At 35.2% G+C, this 18081-nt stretch overlaps 1 protein-coding gene across 1 annotated transcript in view; it reads left to right on the top strand.

The window, feature by feature from the left end:
• Positions 1-740: 740 nt before the first annotated feature.
• The window catches only part of LOC119776387 (glutamate receptor ionotropic, delta-1-like), a gene marked incomplete at its 3' end in the record, with an annotated part of 113750 nt that continues 96409 nt past the window's right edge, over positions 741-18081 (top strand). The window contains exon 1 of the mRNA XM_038274781.1: positions 741-1021. Within this exon, the coding sequence (XP_038130709.1) occupies positions 748-1021 (274 nt within the window). The remainder of the gene's footprint in view (positions 1022-18081) is intronic.

Here is an 18081-nt window from a genome sequence, read left to right as displayed (position 1 = left end):
CATTATAAATTAGTCATATCCATACAGAGTAGACTACAGTTTATACTCTGTTTTCTGTTAACTTAAGAAGAATTAATTTCGTTTTTGGCACTGTGGTGTAATTCCTTCCTATGTATTGCTATATTCTAACAAGATTTTTAATTGTTTGTTTAGTTAGACAAAACTAGAAAGAGTAAGTTTAATTCTGTTGTGTAGATTCACTGAAGAGACATCTCTTAGGTTTTAACCCCTTAATATATGCGGGTGTTAAAAATCTCCTTTAAAATTTAAATAATTTTATGTAAGTTTTACAGAGTAAGCACTGTAAAATTATTCATCCCTTAGAGACCAATGCTGATCTCTTACTTCTCCTCTCCTTACATCAGTAGGACACCAACGTTTGCATTAATTCCTTGAAATCCTTTTATAATTTGTGACGGTTCCAAATATCAAGGACTTCAGGCATATGGTTGATCTGTTTAAACATCTGAAGTTACCTGAAGCTGAAGACAAGAAATTTAACAGATGCCTCTAATCTTTTCTTTTAATTGCTGTGACAAAACCATCAGTTATAGTCGTATTGCTGAAAATTGAAAAACACTGGTCAACCTGGTTTTTCATCTGGAAACACATGAAGGACATTTTAAAATGCCATTTAAAATCTTGTGCATTATAATTCTGGTAATTGATACATAGTTGATGCCCCTTGTTTTATGTATCCTGTGCTTCTAACTGTAGTTTATTTTCTTCTCTGCAGCATGTGAATTAATGAACCAGGGGATTCTTGCTCTGGTTACATCTACGGGTTGCGCAGCCGCAAGCGCCTTGCAATCTCTTACTGATGCAATGCACATCCCACACCTCTTCATCCAAAGAAATGGTGATGGTGGACCTCGCACTGCCTGCCAACTTAACCCCAGCCCAGATGGAGAGAGCTACACTCTGGCTGCCCGTCCACCTGTTCGCATCAATGACGTCCTGCTGACCCTCGTCTCAGAGTTTCACTGGCAAAAGTTTATCATCTTTTACGAGAGTGACTACGGTAAGCAAAAATACAACAATTAAGCCTATTACTTAATATATATTATAAGCATGAATTCTATGTACCCTCAGTAGCTTTGTAAATGTAAATGATCCACAACCATCTTTATTTCCTGGAGAGATTGAATTTCTAGAATGACAAGCTGAAAGAGTATGCCCAATAGGAAAAACAAACAAACAGGCACTGTGCTTCAAATGTGTGAGCCTGTGTGGAAAACGTTTCCTGTTGTTGGCTGATATGAGTGATAACCAGAGTGGTCTTTTGCATCTACACGCTCTTACCTTCAAGATTTGTTCTTTGCAATTAGAAGCTGTTTTCTGCATACTTTAGCCTAAATGGATGCTTATTCGAGTTGCGGTTGCCTTTTTATCATCTCCAACCCATCTGTCAATTTTCTTTTTACACTAAAAATACCCTTTTATCCACACAATTGCTGTGTAGTGGTTGTGTTCTTTTTTGTTTTTTATTTCTTTTAAACCTGAGAAATGGCTGAGAATAATTTCAGTATTTCAGCAGTTTAAAAAATATACAGACCAAGCTTTCTAGCACTAGTAACTATGTCATATTCTTTCTTCCTCCATTCTAATGTTTTGTTTAAACTTTTAGTAAGTCCCTCTACATGTGTTTAATTTATTTGACTGATTGATTTGCTGTGTGAATCAACAAGAAAATGAAATAATGTAACTTATAAAGAGAGGGCTGAGTTTAAATGTAATGTAGATATGTAGTTTTACACTCTATGTCTTGTTTTTATTTCTCGTGGTTCCATGAAGTGTGCTCCCAACATTTGAAGAATAACCAAAAAAATTAATTTCCCACTGTGTAGAAAGTGTAGGTCTGTAGGGAGATCTGTTCATCTCTATAGTTCCTCTTGCTAACTAACGTGGGGGCTTCTTTTGCATCTGTCATACAAGTCGGGTTAACATGTTTATAAGCATCTGTTTTTGCTATAGCTTTTCCTTATAATTGTCTGACTGTCAGCCTGTGAGGAGCTATCTTGTTACCCTCTTTTGATAACTTAAGTCTGGCATGTTTTTCTAACACCCTTTTTTTTATGAGTCTCTGTGGCTAATTAGTTGCTCGTCTGTCCCACCAGTGAGCTGTTTGTGTATCCATCTGCAGACCAGTGGATCTGTCTGCATTCATTGTGAAACAATTGCCCTGTTGATCTCAGATATAAAACAGTAAAAAGAAAAATATGTTAAGCTGTTATTAGAGTTAAGAAATGAATACATGCAATTGGCGTTATACAATCTTTGAAGAGATCATGTCATTGGTAGAAGTACCCTGTAGCATTGCTTCAAAGAGACAGAGGTTCAGCCAAATAATGAATAAAACCTAGTTGCCTGTGCAAGCACAGTTTTGTTTTGAATGCAAAGTAGATATGGTTTAGCAGAAGGAGACGTGTGTAAAAATGCAGGCCTTTTTGGATTTTAATGTTACAGCATGTGCTCTTGAGAGGCAAACAAGCCACACTGCTGTACTGAAATACATGGTTTTATTTACAGTTAAACTGAAAAAAAATTCAAACAGTCAAGCATATGAATACATAACAAGGTTAAGTTTAAGAAATTCAGGCACTCCGTCTCTCAATGAGAAAAAAAAAGCTGGTTGGTAAAGAGCAATTTGACGTAGAAGCTACTCAAACTGTGGAGCTTTTAGATTGCTATTGGAAGTGCCTTCTACTATAGACATACAGTAATATTTATTTTTCTATTTTCATATTTCTGTTAAATACTTAGGTTCACTCCTTAATCCTACTCTTCCTCAGTAGAACCGAATACCTAACTTCTGTTTGCTTGCTCTGGCACTTAGAACCACTTCTTGTCTACCAACAGTGGCTGCTTATAGAACCAGATATCCCCTTGTTGCATGTGGAGCTGGTTGGTAACTATCCATATAAAATGCATGGTAATAATTGAATGGGATTAGAAAATATCTGCTCAGCTAAAGTTAAACTAACAAATTTTTTGTCTTGTCTTCAGTGTTACAGAGCGATAACGCCTGGTAAGCTGCAGTACTTCAGTCTAAGGCTATGTTCAGACAGCAGCCTGAAGTGACCCAAATTTGATTTGCAACCTATATCTGATCTTTTCATGACAGTCTAACAACACATATCCAATTTTTTTCCATGTAACCCAGGCTTTGTGGTCCTGAATCCGATACATATCTGATCTTTCCAAATGCGACCTGTGTCTCAGCAGCCAAGTTGCTTTCATCCGACCTGAACCCCATTAATACTTCACCCAGGTCAATGTTTTGTGTCTTACTACGCAGAGGAAGGAAGAAAAACAACCGTGGCAGGCGATAATGAACGTTCCTGAAAAGATTGTGTTGTTAAATCACAGACTGAGGTTCAGAAAGAAATGCAAGACTGCAAGATGTTATTTAGCTCTAAAATCCATGCTTCCTTCCATAAATACAGAGCACGCTCGCTTGTGACCTGATTGCGTCCTTAAGTTGTATGAGTGCAGTTTACATAGAAGATCACATATAAGTCGCAAATAGTTGGAAATGTGAACAACCACGCAAAATATCAGATTTCACACAAAAAATCCGAATTGAGCTTTAATGCCTGCAGTGTGAACGTAGCCTTAGAATATCCAACTCCGCAGTCCTACATAGATTTACAGCTGCTATCACCTTGGTTTATTCTTCTTCAGTCATGAGGCATAATTAGTATTAGTTTTTTTCACAAAGAGGGAAAGTACTCTGACACCTCAGAATATTCAAAGATGTAAACTACAACAATTATTCATTTAACAGGTAATCCTCTCTACACAATATTTAACTTTCTCATTAGCACTGATTTCACCCCCTTCTCCTGCTCTGTGCTAAACATGTGATGTGCACATGTAAATATTGAGACAATCTACACATTTTTAACAGGTCGACAATCATTCTCCTGCAGCAGTCACGCTGCACATCTTTCCCAGAAAATGTACTGTTTGACGCTTCATGATTGTTACGGCTACTCTTGCATCAAAAAAGTTTCCAAAAAAATCAAAAATTGCCAGAGTAGTCTTAGGAGGAGTTTTTTCGACTCAAAAAACAAAAAGCACTCGTGGAGAATTTTCTTGTTTCAAAAAAGGGGTGTTTTCTTTACTTATAAAAAATAACAGAAATATTCTCAGAGTTGACTTACAAAAAATTCAAATATAAAGTTAAGTGATGTGTGTGAAAAAACTGTTGCACTCCTCACTCCTTCAAACAAACAATCAGATCCACCTCATCAGCTGCTTCTACTTGTTAATCTCAGCAGGAGGCGGACTGACAAGGAGGAGGGTCAAAGCCAAACCAATACATAGACAAATAAACAATAGCTCTGCCATTCACACAACCTTAGATCTTTAACATTAATAATTTTGCAAAAAATAAATGAATCCAATTCTTAATAGGCTCCAACAATGATATTTTTTTTCATTTTCGTGCTACTGTTTCTTATAAGATTTTCTCTAAAGCTCCAGATAGACTTAAATAGAAAAAAGAGAAAATTCCAATCATACAGTGTCTGAATCCAATGCCTCTGTGTTAAAATAGTTAAAACCTCTCAACAGTTCTGTAAATCCAAAAGGACCCAAATGGTTTCATTTCCTTTTAAAAAATTTAACCTACTTAGCTAGCTGTGCTGAACAACTTCTCTTTTTTCATGAAACTGTAAAAAGTTCATTTCAAATTTCCACGTATATGATTCTAACAACCTTTTTTAAAAGCTTACTGTGGAACAATTACATGAAGGCTTCACATTAGACGTTTTTTTTTTTTTTTTTTTTGCTGCCCAGGAATGGACAGAAATAAATATTGTTGCCATAGTACCAGCTGAAAAATAATCTTTTACTACTTTATAATGTTAACAAGTATATAGTGTCCAACACTGATTAGCATAGTGGTACAGTTCAACTCTACAGCACTGTTTAAAGTTAGTTTTTATATATTCACATATATATACCTTATAAATTATATATAGGCCTTATAAAAAGAAAAAAAAATATATATACAACTTATAAAAAAATATATATGTATATATATATATATATATATATATATATATATATATATATATATATATATATATATATATATATATATACACACACATACACCTTATAAAGCTTAACCTGAGTTATTGTGTGGATGTGGTTTGTTTTTTAATATCTTTATTCTTTTAAATTAATAGTATAAGCCAAGTAATCTTAAATTTATACAAGTTTACCATGTTGCATTTAATTGCTACATGTAATTATATTTATTAATTTAGTTACTCAGCTCACTCTGGGTTGTGTTCTCATCTAAAGCACTATAATGTTAGGCTTAGAAAATAGCAAAGATAATGAAGTTCTTTTTCATAAGCATGGTAGGTCGTTAGGTAGGTAGGCAGCACTTGAGTTTTGAGTTCACACCTGTTTTAAACACTTCTATATATATATATATATATATATATATATATATATATATATATATATATATATATATATATATATATATATATATATATATATATATATATATACACATATATATATATATATATATATATATATATATATATATATATATATATATATATATATATATATATATATATATATACACATATATGTGTGTGTGTGTGTGTTGTTGTATGTCTATAGACCAATTGGTTATGTTTTTTTTTTATGCATAATAACTGAAGTCTTGTTAAAATATTAGACCTCATTAGGGGTATTTTGTTTAAATAGCACTCTGAGTGAGCCTCTCCCTCTGCAGCCACCCAACCAGTCATGTAGGAAATGACTCAAATTTCTAGGCAAGTTAAAATTTGATGTCACACATAAAGCATGTCAATTAGAGTCCCCTTTCTTAATAGCAAGAAGTGTGGACCTACACAAATTCAACATGCAAAAAAGCTATAGAAACTGATAGGGACGCAATTAAAAGATAAGTAGTATTCTTTTGTCTGGTTCTTGCACCTGATTATAGAGACATTCCAGACCACTACCTGTATCAGGAACTGCAACTGTGTTCAATTATTCTTAAAAGAAGAAGGCAGTAAAAATAAAATGTCCCTGTAGTAATAATTAAGTAATATTCAATATCAGAATCAGTGTACGGAAAGTCTTATTAATAAACAATAAAAACAGTAAACCAGTGCAGGGAGGACTGTTCTGATTCCTATTTTGGAGAAATCGGACAACTATATTACACATGAAAGAGGGGTGAAGGAAGCCATTTTGTGGTAAAAGCCATCATTAAAGAGGGTGGTTTCAGCTACCAAACAGTTGCAGCTCGTTCATTTCTTTTTTGTATTTTCACTAAAAAGTGCTTTAGTCACCTCAGCTTTGTTAAGCACTATATAATTTTATCAGTCAATTGAGCTCATTGCAAAGAAATCACATAAGCATACACATTATGAAGGATAAAGCCTTACACATAGCGTATACAACAAAAGCAACAACAGGTTGGTCATTGAGATGCAGCTGACTTGGAATGCGGATGGATCGCCATGGAGCTTAAAATCATTAGCACTCCATTTACAGATTGCTCAAGTGGGAGCTGACAGAGTTAACAAAGAATCCAGGACAGGTGTCAAACCTTTTTCAGAAAAATGGAGCAAAAGTCAGGCTCCTTCTAATTTAAGTGTTTTTTGTTTGACCAGATTAGATACAAATTTGCAAACACATCCTATTATTACCTTCTGCAGACACAGTGTAAGTTTAATTCACAACTGCAACATTTTGTCCACTTTAAATGGACCAGAGTTTGTTTCCCTCTCTGATTCTGATTCTGAAAATGTATGCAGGTAAAGACCAGTAAATGGGGTCCGGTTCAAATAACCGGACTGAGATCCCACTCTGCTGAGGTGGTCCAGATAGCTTCAAGTATTGGTACAAGTTGGCCTCAGTCCGACCCAAATGCAGAAAGCATACATTTTCACACATAGCAGACCACCTTTGAAGTAATTGTAGTGTCAAAGTCATACCCATAGACAATATATACATAGATTCCTCAGGGACTGGCACTTCCTATTAAGGCTGATAAGGTTTCAACATGGCCTTCATCTGTGATGGATCTCTCACATGCCCCACCCTATGCTTTTATTCAATACAGAGGAAGCTGTATGGTCAACTGAAATCCTCATACCACCCCAAATTTTACTTGATTTTCACACAGTATGTTTTGTTACAAGCAACAAAGATGTAGTTATAATGCAGGATGCTGTAAACATTAAAATGACATGTTCACATGCTGATTTTTTTTATCCTTTTACAAAACAGTTATATGCTGTAGCATAATAATACAAGACTTAAGACTTTATTTGACAAGTATGAAAGAAAATTGTTTTTAACAGGACTCCACATCATCATAGATACATAAAATGCAAAATACACCAATAACTATTAAAATAGACATATTGATTCAAAAAACAAGTTGTTTAATTAATGAAATCGTTCTGGTGTTGAAGGTGTCAGGGTTTGGTTGAGGTTTAGAGGACCTAAAATGCAGAGGCAGAGAGGCTGAGGTGAATTCTTGTAGTTTAATTAAAACACTAATAACAGAGGCAAAATCCCAAAATCCAACTAAAATGTAACTCAGACCAGAACCACGGAGACATCAAGGGAAACGTGCACAAGGAGCCAGAGAGAGACAAGGTGAGAGGACAACGGCGACAACAGGACCAGCAACAACAAGGAACCAACAAAGAGTGAGAGCAGAGGGAGAGCATATATAGCTGACAGAGACAAAGGGAGGGCTAACGAGCTGACAAGGAGCAGGTGTGAGATGAGACAACGAGGGAGCCAAGGGGAAAGGAACACACACACACACAAGGGCAACAGAGGACAACAGAAAAATATGAGAACTAACATACATCTAGAAATTACAACAAAAAAGGAATTAAACCAATAAAACTAGGAAACATAGAGCAAAGTAAGGACAATATAACCAAAACCATGACAGAAGGTTGTAAATGTGTTTGAAATTAAAGATATTTTTACTGTAATTTTTTTTTTTTTCCAGGCCAATGGAATTTAAGCTTGATTTTTGGTTGATACCCCTGCGAGGTCTGCGCAGCCAAATTATTTAATTTTAATTTCCAAGCTCCTCCCTCAGATTTTCCTCACCACAGCTATCGGAACTACTCAGCACAGAAAAACATGGTGGACGAGCAACAGCTCCTACTGGAGATGGGTTTTCCAGAGACATCAAGTGATTAAGCCCATAATTAGCAATACTCACTACAAGATTGTGAAAAGTCTCAGTAATAATTTCCTGTCACTCTTTGATGACACAAAGACAACTTTAAAAAAGTTGGGAACAGCTGTGTTTTCTTCATCCTCATAGTATTGAAAGCTGGCCATTTGTGGCCTGATTATTAGGGTACAGGTAGAAATGCCGAGCAGAGTATCAAAGCTGTGTGCCATGTAGGACATACATGCGGCAGCGTCAAGCATAACTGCATAAGGAGTTTGAATGAGTGATGGAGATTCAGATAGTTCCTTTATGATCAGCTTGGCTTCACTCCTGATAGGGCAGTGACATTTGTGATTCTCTAATCATTTTTCTAGCCTGATTTATTCTTTGCTTTATATTCTGTTTGCTGGTGATGTTGTTTTACCAGGATGTTAAACTGAAGGTGATAATGGATTTGACTTGTGACCAGTAAAGTTAATAGTTTTGCTGTTGTTCAAATACCTCAGCTTCCTGAAAAGATGGTGTTTGGATGGCCTTATAATAAATTGTGCCAGAGCATATTTGGAAGGACAAACAGGTGTCTGTGTCCTGAGATATTAAAACCCTCCATCCATTCAACCAGCTCTCAGTTAATGGTGACAATGGTTAAAAAGCTGAGAAGTAGTTGCTGCTGTCTCTGTCCACACAGGATAATTCATTTGTCTTTGCAGCATTGGGCTCAAGTGTTTTGTCACTAAGAGTCAGAAACAGATCATCAACGGCCATTTCATGCTGGGTAGGAGCCTCCATGCTAACCATGCCAAATGCTAAGGCAATGTCAGCAGCATTTTTAAAAAGACACGTTCCCTCCCCCCCCTACAGGTGTTATTACAGGCACTGAGCAGTGTAGGTTGGCACTAAAACACATGAAACTATGTGTCATACATCTAAAACCAGTCTATTTAAACTAGATTTAATATAAAAAAACTGTCATGGTCTATCCTTTTAAAAGTTAATTTTCAATGTAAAAAATATTTTAAAACATGAACAAGTTGATTGTTCATAAGAATTTATTTCATTATCTCTCACACACAATCCAGAGCCCCTTGTACACACAAACAAAGGCAGTTTTTTAATGCCTGAAAAAGTAATCATTACAAATTCGAGGGCATTCCAGTTTCTTTCACTATTGTGCATGAAAATGAGACTGGGGAGAAAAAAAAAATGTGCGTGCACACCCTGTTTAAATTGTGCTGTTCTCGTATCTCATACAGGCTTACTGTGTCCACATAAAGCGGGGATTGTTTTGTGAACTTTATAACAAATCAGTTAACTGACTGTTCAGGCAGATGATCACTGTTTTTTGCTCCTTTGGTCATGTAACTCCGCCTCCACCATGTGGTGCCTGCGCCATCTTTGTTATTAGTCACCGCTGTCGGTTAGCGACAGACTATGGTGACAGCAGACCACTGTGACAACAAATCCCATAATGCTTTGTGAGGAGAGCTCTCCATGCAAAACATTCTGGGATATATCTGCTTCTTCTGAGGCCATAATTTTCTTCTCATACACTTCATAGACGCTTTTTCTCTTACGACCCTTGGCCATTTTCAAAGAACCACGGTGAGAAAGGGGAGCTTTCTCTGACTGTCTGACACTGTAGCTCACCACACATAGGCGGCTGAAAGTGCAGATGCACAGAAAAAGATAGCTACCAGGACGTGCACATAGGATGGCCTTACATTAACATATCACCAGAATGATTGACAATTAGAAGGAGCACTTATTTAGATGATCCACCCGGAAAATAAAGATTGTCCTCTATACTTTTGATTATGTATTTACATGTAAAAAGCCACTATGTCTGAAAATAATTGATGGTTTATTAAATTATGCTGTCAGCTGTATAGAATGTATTCCATAAAAATACATCAAAGGACTAAGGTTCTCCATGGAAATGCTGAGAGAGGACCACTGCAAGCTTTCCTTCATTTTGTTTTGTTGTTTTTTTTAAATAAAATATAAGACACATAATACTTAAAACCAACTTGAAATGTTTTTGTAACCTACAGTGTGTTTTGATAAACAATATCAAAGATTGATATTAACTTTTCTTTTAAAAAAAGAAGCATTGACATCAAACCAAAACACTCATATGCTAGAGCTGAGATGTAGAGTTGAAGACAGATGGGGCCACACACCATATTTATGACAATAATAGTTTGGACCACTTTGTATAAACAAAACTTTCCTTCTTTCCTATTGAAACCTCCCTTGTCTATATAACTGAGAAACCTTAAAATGGTGAATAAAAAAATATCTGTATCAGAATCAAGCTTTTTTTTTTATATTAAAATTAAATATAAATTATATGTTTACATTTTTATGTTAAATGACAGATGAATAGGTATTTTTCTCTTAATCAAGAAGTGCTAAAACTTTATACCTAAATATATTACATTTTTATTATAAATGAATTATGTGAGGTCACAAATCTCAGTAATTCAATGGCTTCTACTAACACAAAAAACAGGATGTAATCAAGTTCTCTGCTGCTTTCTCCTCACTTTTCTGATCGTGTTTTACTTAAAAGTTCTTTAATGGTCGATTCCATTAATAGAGTGATTAACACTGGTTTACATGAGAAATATCTATGGACTAATAGATAGAGTCTTTTGTTCTAATGAAAAAGTTAGGACTGTAAAGCATGCATAGCTGATCACTAAATACGGTATAGCTGAGTATGCAAATATTTCAAACAAAATAGTGAAAACAATCTCACTCTTGTTTAGTCCAGGTAACAATGAAGTGATAGGAAAATCTAACTATAACTTGAAGAGTTTGATAGATGTTCAAAACAAAATATTCTTTAAAAAAAACAGCCGTTTTTGGCAGCTACTTAATTATCTTTAATTACTTTAACATAATTGTTTAATCCAATCCAATTTTATTCGTTAGGCACTTAAAAACAACAACAGCTGACCAAAATTCAGTACAGACAAAAAAAACAAAAAAGAAAAACAGCTAAAACATTGGTAAAAATAACATTCACACAATCAAATTAACAAATTGGGTAAAAGATAAAAGGAATACAAGGATAAAATAAAATTAAGCCCACTGTCTTGCTAGATGTTAAAAACCAAAGCCAGGAGGTGGGTTTTGACAAGAGGTCTAAAAACAGTCAGAGAAGAGGCCTGTCTGATGTGCTGAGCCAGGTCATTCCAAAGCATTGAAGCTGCAAAAGCCAAAGCGCAGTCCTCTCTGAACGTCCACTTAGTTTTAGAGTAGGTCTATAAGGATGTAGATGCTCATGTGGAGGCTTCAATTTAACAGATACATTGCTGTTAGAATACATTTATGCTATATTCTGCTAAGAAATGTCTTTCTCTATGCCCAGCATGGATATTTTAATACTTTTCTTTGGTATTTAGTAGAAGTACAGTACCTCTTAAAATGAGACTTGGATCAAACATATAAGTACCTTTTCATTTCTAACAACATCTAACATGCATCATTTTTCAGCTCTGTCAACGAATTTTACCAAATCAATTTTGGTAATCCTAAAATATTTGAGAAAAAAAAGCAGTAGCAGCAGCAATTGCTAAGCACCTTTGGAGTAAAGTCTTGGCATTAAAGATTGACTACTGCATATCAGACTTAGAAGATCACAACTTTCAAATCACAACTTTACTTTTAATGCATTTTTATTGCACCAGCAGAACAGTGATCCACACTGTTAGTGTAATATATTTTTAAAGCTGTAAAAAAGGCTTTCTTACCCTCATATGCAAACTGTAGCTTGGTGTAATAGAGGATGCCGTGGGAGCAAAATCATTCCAGTATGGGGAATATAAAGTGTTATCATTGTACGTTTTCATCTCACATTTTGATTCTTCTTTGTGAGAGGATAATGCATAATTACATCCCTAAAGGAACAAATGCAAACTTATTATCCTGCTACTTCTGGTCCTGAGGAAATGGGACAGTTCTTTATCTTAAACGCAAAATATCCTTTTGCAATTCTGTACTTTATAAATTCAGGGAAATAGGATGGTAAAAAGCGTAATAATCCTAAACAAGCCACTGACTAAAGGAATCACAGCTTTTTTCAGTTATATTTTTACTTTTATTCGGTTTTTAAGAGTTTTTTTTTTCTGGTCTCATTGTTTTTTTCTCTTTTGATAGTTTTTACTGTTTTATGCCTCCATGAGTTCTACTTGTGTGGAATTAAACATAGCATTTTCAGCTGCTGGAGGGTAGTATGAGGTGCCCCCAGGGACATAAATCAGAATTAACTTGCATATACACATATTAAATTACACTCTTCCATATAATATACTGAAAACCTCACACAAACACTAGTAAAAAGCTCTCACATAAACTAGTGAAAACATTGACCTCTTATATAATCTACTCAAAAGCTCTCATACAAAGTAGTGAGAACTGTTCATATAAACTGGTGAAAAGCTTTACCTTTCATACACACTACTAGAAAGCTTTCATATACACTATTAAAAAGCTCTCATATACACTACTAGAACGCTCTCATATACACTATTAGAACGCTCTCATATACACTATTAGAACGCTCTCATAAACACTATTAGAACGCTCTCATATACACTATTAGAATGCTCTCATATACACTATTAGAAAGCTCTCATATACACTATTAGAAAGCTCTCATATACACTATTAGAACGCTCTCATAAACACTATTAGAACGCTCTCATAAACACTATTAGAACGCTCTCATATACACTATTAGAACGCTCTCATATACACTATTAGAATGCTCTCATATACACTATTAGAACGCTCTCATATACACTATTAGAAAGCTCTCATAAACACTATTAGAACGCTCTCATATACACTACTAGAAAGCTCTCATATACACTATTAGAAAGCTCTAATATACACTACTAGAACGCTCTCATAAACACTATTAGAACGCTCTCATATACACTATTAGAACGCTCTCATAAACACTATTAGAACGCTCTCATACACGCTACTAGAAAGCTCTCATACACACTACTGAAAAGCTATTAGCGGATTTCAGTTGAAACGGAAGGTGTTTCAGTGAAACAGGAAGGACCGTCATTACACCGGAAGTTGTTTTAAACGGAGGTCATTCTGGCTAGCTCCGTACATTTTGTGCTATCTCCGGCCGAAATTGTATCAAATAAAATTATTGATTCATGCTCAGCTATCCGCTAAACAACTCACAGAAGCATGGGCATTACTCGACTTTATTTTTTATGTTTTTGCTTCAACAGAGATCCTTTTCCGGTGTTGTGCGAAATTCTGTTCCCATGTGAAAATCTGTTCCACCTGTGTCGGGAGCGCGCCGCGCATTGCAGCCAGATAAGCGGATCTGATCATTTCCCAGGCCTTTCGGATCATTTCTTGGTTAAATAAAAAGTCGTAAAATTATACAAGGTTGAGACATTTAGTTTAATCAGCCGCTGTTGTTTACAAAATTGTAAAATAAAAAAAATAAATGCGGTTTTCTTATGCTGTTTTGTGTTGTTATTTTAAACGCCAAGACAATCAGTCTCTTTCCAAGTTTTTTCACTTCAGCCTGACAGAAATAAAAGTCAAGTCACCAAATACCAAATTTGTATTTATAATTTTTTATTACTGATATAAGATGATGGGAAGTGCCTGATAGCAGTTCCATAATATAGAAACAAATTAATTTAGCTGCAAATCTTAAACTGTGTTTATTCCTCTCTTCATCAACAACAAACCATCTGGATTCGGTGATATTTGAGCAATGTTTGCCTAAATTAAAGGAGGGGGACCATATATTTTAGCTTTCTAATAGTGTGTATGAGAGCGTTCTAATAGTGTATATGAGAGCGTTCTAATAGTGTATATGAGAGCTTTCTAATAGTGTATATGAGAGCGTTCTAATAGTGTATATGAGAGCTTTCTAGTAGTGTGTATGAGAGCGTTCTAATAGTGTATATGAGAGCGTTCTAATAGTGTATATGAGAGCTTTCTAATAGTGTATATGAGAGCGTTCTAATAGTGTATATGAGAGCATTCTAGTAGTGTATATGAGAGCTTTCTAATAGTGTATATGAGAGCGTTCTAATAGTGTATATGAGAGCTTTCTAATAGTGTATATGAGAGCTTTCTAATAGTGTATATGAGAGCGTTCTAATAGTGTATATGAGAGCATTCTAGTAGTGTATATGAGAGCTTTCTAATAGTGTATATGAGAGCGTTCTAATAGTGTATATGAGAGCGTTCTAATAGTGTATATGAGAGCTTTCTAGTAGTGTATATGAGAGCTTTCTAATAGTGTATACGAGAGCTTTCTAATAGTGTATATGAAAGCTTTCTAGTAGTGTGCATGAAAGGTAAAGCTTTTCACCAGTTTATATGAACAGTTCTCACTACTTTGTATGAGAGCTTTTGAGTAGATTATATAAGAGGTCAATGTTTTCACTAGTTTATGTGAGAGCTTTTTACTAGTGTTTGTGTGAGGTTTTCAGTATATTATATGGAGGAGTGTAATTTAATATGTGTATATGCAAGTTAATTCTGATTTGTGTCCCTGGGGGCACCTCATAGTAGTTTATTGCTACTGCTTAACTGTTTTTTTTCTTCTGTAAAAGCAACTTACAAAAAACTAATTCTTTGTTTTCTGTTTTGACTGCAAATCTTTTTGTTGTTAGGATCAAAAAGGTTTCTCAGGAGGTTACATTTAAACTATATAAGGGAAAAAGAGCATTTTTGAGTTGACTTGCAAAAGTGGTCAGTATTTAATATTTGTTTACTTTTCTTCATTTAACCATCACAAAGCAGTGAATAATTTAAAGAGAGATTTTGTTTTTGCAATTAAAAAAAACTAAAAATCTCTGGGACGCACCTTTTTACTGAGTCAACAGATTGTATTTTAAACATGCAAACAAATATTTATATTATTAGAATAATTTTTTTTTTTTTTCTAATAATATCACAAAATATAACAACGTCTTGGTCTAACAACATGAGGTTCCAGAAGAAATAAGCTTCAGACCCCTAAAGTAGTGCCATAGTCGGCGTTTGATACAAACTATTGGTTTTGTAAACAAGCATTTCTAGAAAACCAATTAACCACAGGTTTGATGATATTTCAAGCAGCATCAACAACCAAAGTGGTTGGTTTTCGCCTTACTGAAGTATTTTTAGATCTTCAAGCACTTTATAAAAGAAATGTGTTATTGCTTTATTTCTGTAGTGGAATTCAAGAGCCCATACTACTACAGTAGCAGTCATTCAAAATGGCCCTTCCAAGTCATACACAAGCCGAATTGCAGCCAACTTACCTGCAACTCTCAGTAAAATCCCCTCCAACTTCCAGCCACTGGAGTGACCCCCTCCTTCTCCTGGGCGTGCATATTTTTTTGCTCTAGCTCCACCCTTTCGACGAATTACAGAGTGGGAGAAGATACTTCTCTTTAGATCTAAATGTTAACAAATCATGACAGAAAAAATATTTTAGTACAAAGATTGATGTTTAAAAAGGAATTGTAGGGGACTAGCCGAAGACAAGCCAATGAAAGATGGGAAATTTTGAATGGTTACTACTGTAGATCAATGAGCTAGATGATTACGTCATAGCTTTTGGATGTATGTTGTTTTTAAGCTCATAATTGTTTTTGAAAGCTGAACCTCTTCAGTCTTTTTTTCACCTAATTGTATTTTATTTTTGTTTCTCAGTGCTGCTCTTTAATTGCTTCTATCAGTCTTTTCATCAAATCTAACCCTTTTACTGCCTCACACCGTGACACAAAGACCTCTTGTTTTCTCTTTATGTTTTGTTAGCTGATTTAACGTGCTTTGAGAGGTTTTTCATTTATCTGGTTATATTCTTTTGTCTGTTTTACCTGCATGCACGGAACTTTGATTAAAAGCCCTTTATAAATAATGTTATCATTATTTTTATAAGGTGGGCCCTCACCCACTTAAATTATAGATATTCTACTGAGTTAAGGACATTCTGTCTCCTGCTTTTTTACACCCTTGTTTTCCCCCTATATGTTTTAAAATATTTATTGTATCACTCAGTTAATGATGTTAATAGGTAAATCTCATGGAAATCACACATCAAAATCAAATTTTGATGTATGATTTAACCAATTAGTTATGTTTTTTTTTCCCCACAGGAACTTTTTTTATTGCACTACTGTAGTTTAAAGCATAAGGTATTAAAATGCCTATGCGTGTCTTAAAATTGTCTGTTGATTCACCTTCAGTGGTGCACCTAATCCTGATTGTAGACACACCTGGTGGTCACATCAGTCATATCAAAATTAGAAAAAGCGCACCCTTTTAACTGTAGCTAGTGGGGTTGTCCTAATTATAACTACAAATCGCTGTTCAAAACTGCTCCATCAAAGCACTAGCAAACTATGATCACAACCTGCTGCCAGCTATACCTGCGGCCTCTATGCACACCAAGTCTTACTGTATGTATTTTGATGGAACAGCTTAACGTACACTCTAAGCAAGCAGTATCAGAGGCCAGTCTATGGGGTTGAAATGGGAGGTGTGGGTACTTCCCTAATACTGTGGATGGTCATATGCTGAATGTTTGACATTTATCATGCAACTTTGAACTAAAAGAGCCATCACCCAATTTCAAACAAGTCTGGTAATGTAAATACTCACTTGATTGCAGACACTCACAGTTCCCTTGCAAGTGCCTCTGCACTCAAACTGTAGAATGGGTTTTAATTGACCATGTAAATATTTGTATGAACATCATAATCTTGCTGAAAGCTGTTTAAGTAACATTTTGTTTAATGATGTACTAATGAGCAGTTGATGTCTTAGCCACAGCAGGCAGAAGTACTCTTGGCTTAGAAAAAAAACAAAAACATGGGGGGCTGTTTGTTACTCAGAGTAAATTCTGTTCAAAATCAGTGTGAGCAACAGCCTCATTTGATCAAACAATAATATTTTCAAGTTTTTTACTTCTTTTTTTGTTTTCTTTCTCACCTTATGAGTTTGTTAAAAGACGGGTTATAAGATTATTATCTCTTTTTAACAAAAACTGGTCATGACACTTTTGCTATCTGCTGCCGATGTCAAAAACACCACACTGATCTGTAGCGACACACCACAGGCTGAACATTAACTTTTACCCAAACTCAAAATCCAAAGTTTAACTTTTACTTTGAGGTTTATAGGTTAATTATGTTTTTTAGTCTTTCTCCAGTTTCCATTTTACTTACAACTTAGCTTAGCGTGGCCTTATGGCTTGTCTTATTAATTCTGCAATAGAGCTCACACTTTTGTCTGCTGGTGGTAGCATCCCAACTCCCCATATCCTTTTATACACACATAAGCAATTCAGTGGCTGGCAGAGTCCTTTTATTTTTACTTAAAAAAATGCTAAACTGTTGACACATTGGCAAGCTTCTGGCATAACCTGTAAGAGAAACTAGTAATACCTAACTTGTATCATAATAAATTAGACCAGGTGTCTCCAACCTGTCGCTGTTGAGCTATCAGTAGCTCTCGAGTCCCTAGCACTCCAAAGGGCCAGTAATATTTAAACAGAAATCTGATTCGTCAGTTAAAGAAAACTTTATAAGATTCAGCCAATTGGAAGCCGCCTGTCTCCAGATTTCCTGCCCACTACAGGGATTGCATATTATTGTCATTAGTTGGTCAATTTAACGTTTCTGCCATTGCTGCTTGTGATTAGATGAATATGAGGGGGGTTTGAGGAGGAGGCAACTCTTCCTCACTTGTGTGCAGTGTTAGGTGCAGACAATAGTAAACAAGAATGACAGCAGCACAGTTAAATCAAGTAAGAATAAGGCAAAACATTTTTTTTTTCCATGCAGTGGCAATTAGATTTTTGTCTCACAAGTGTGAACAATAAGTGTGTGAGTCTGATATGT

The sequence above is a fragment of the Cyprinodon tularosa genome, unplaced genomic scaffold, assembly GCF_016077235.1.
Source record: "Cyprinodon tularosa strain WSP-4 unplaced genomic scaffold, ASM1607723v1 ctg1205, whole genome shotgun sequence".
In the NCBI taxonomy this organism is placed as follows: Eukaryota; Metazoa; Chordata; class Actinopteri; order Cyprinodontiformes; family Cyprinodontidae; genus Cyprinodon; species Cyprinodon tularosa.
Note: the sequence above shows the minus strand (reverse complement) of the source record. Positions and strands in the feature narration are given on the sequence as shown.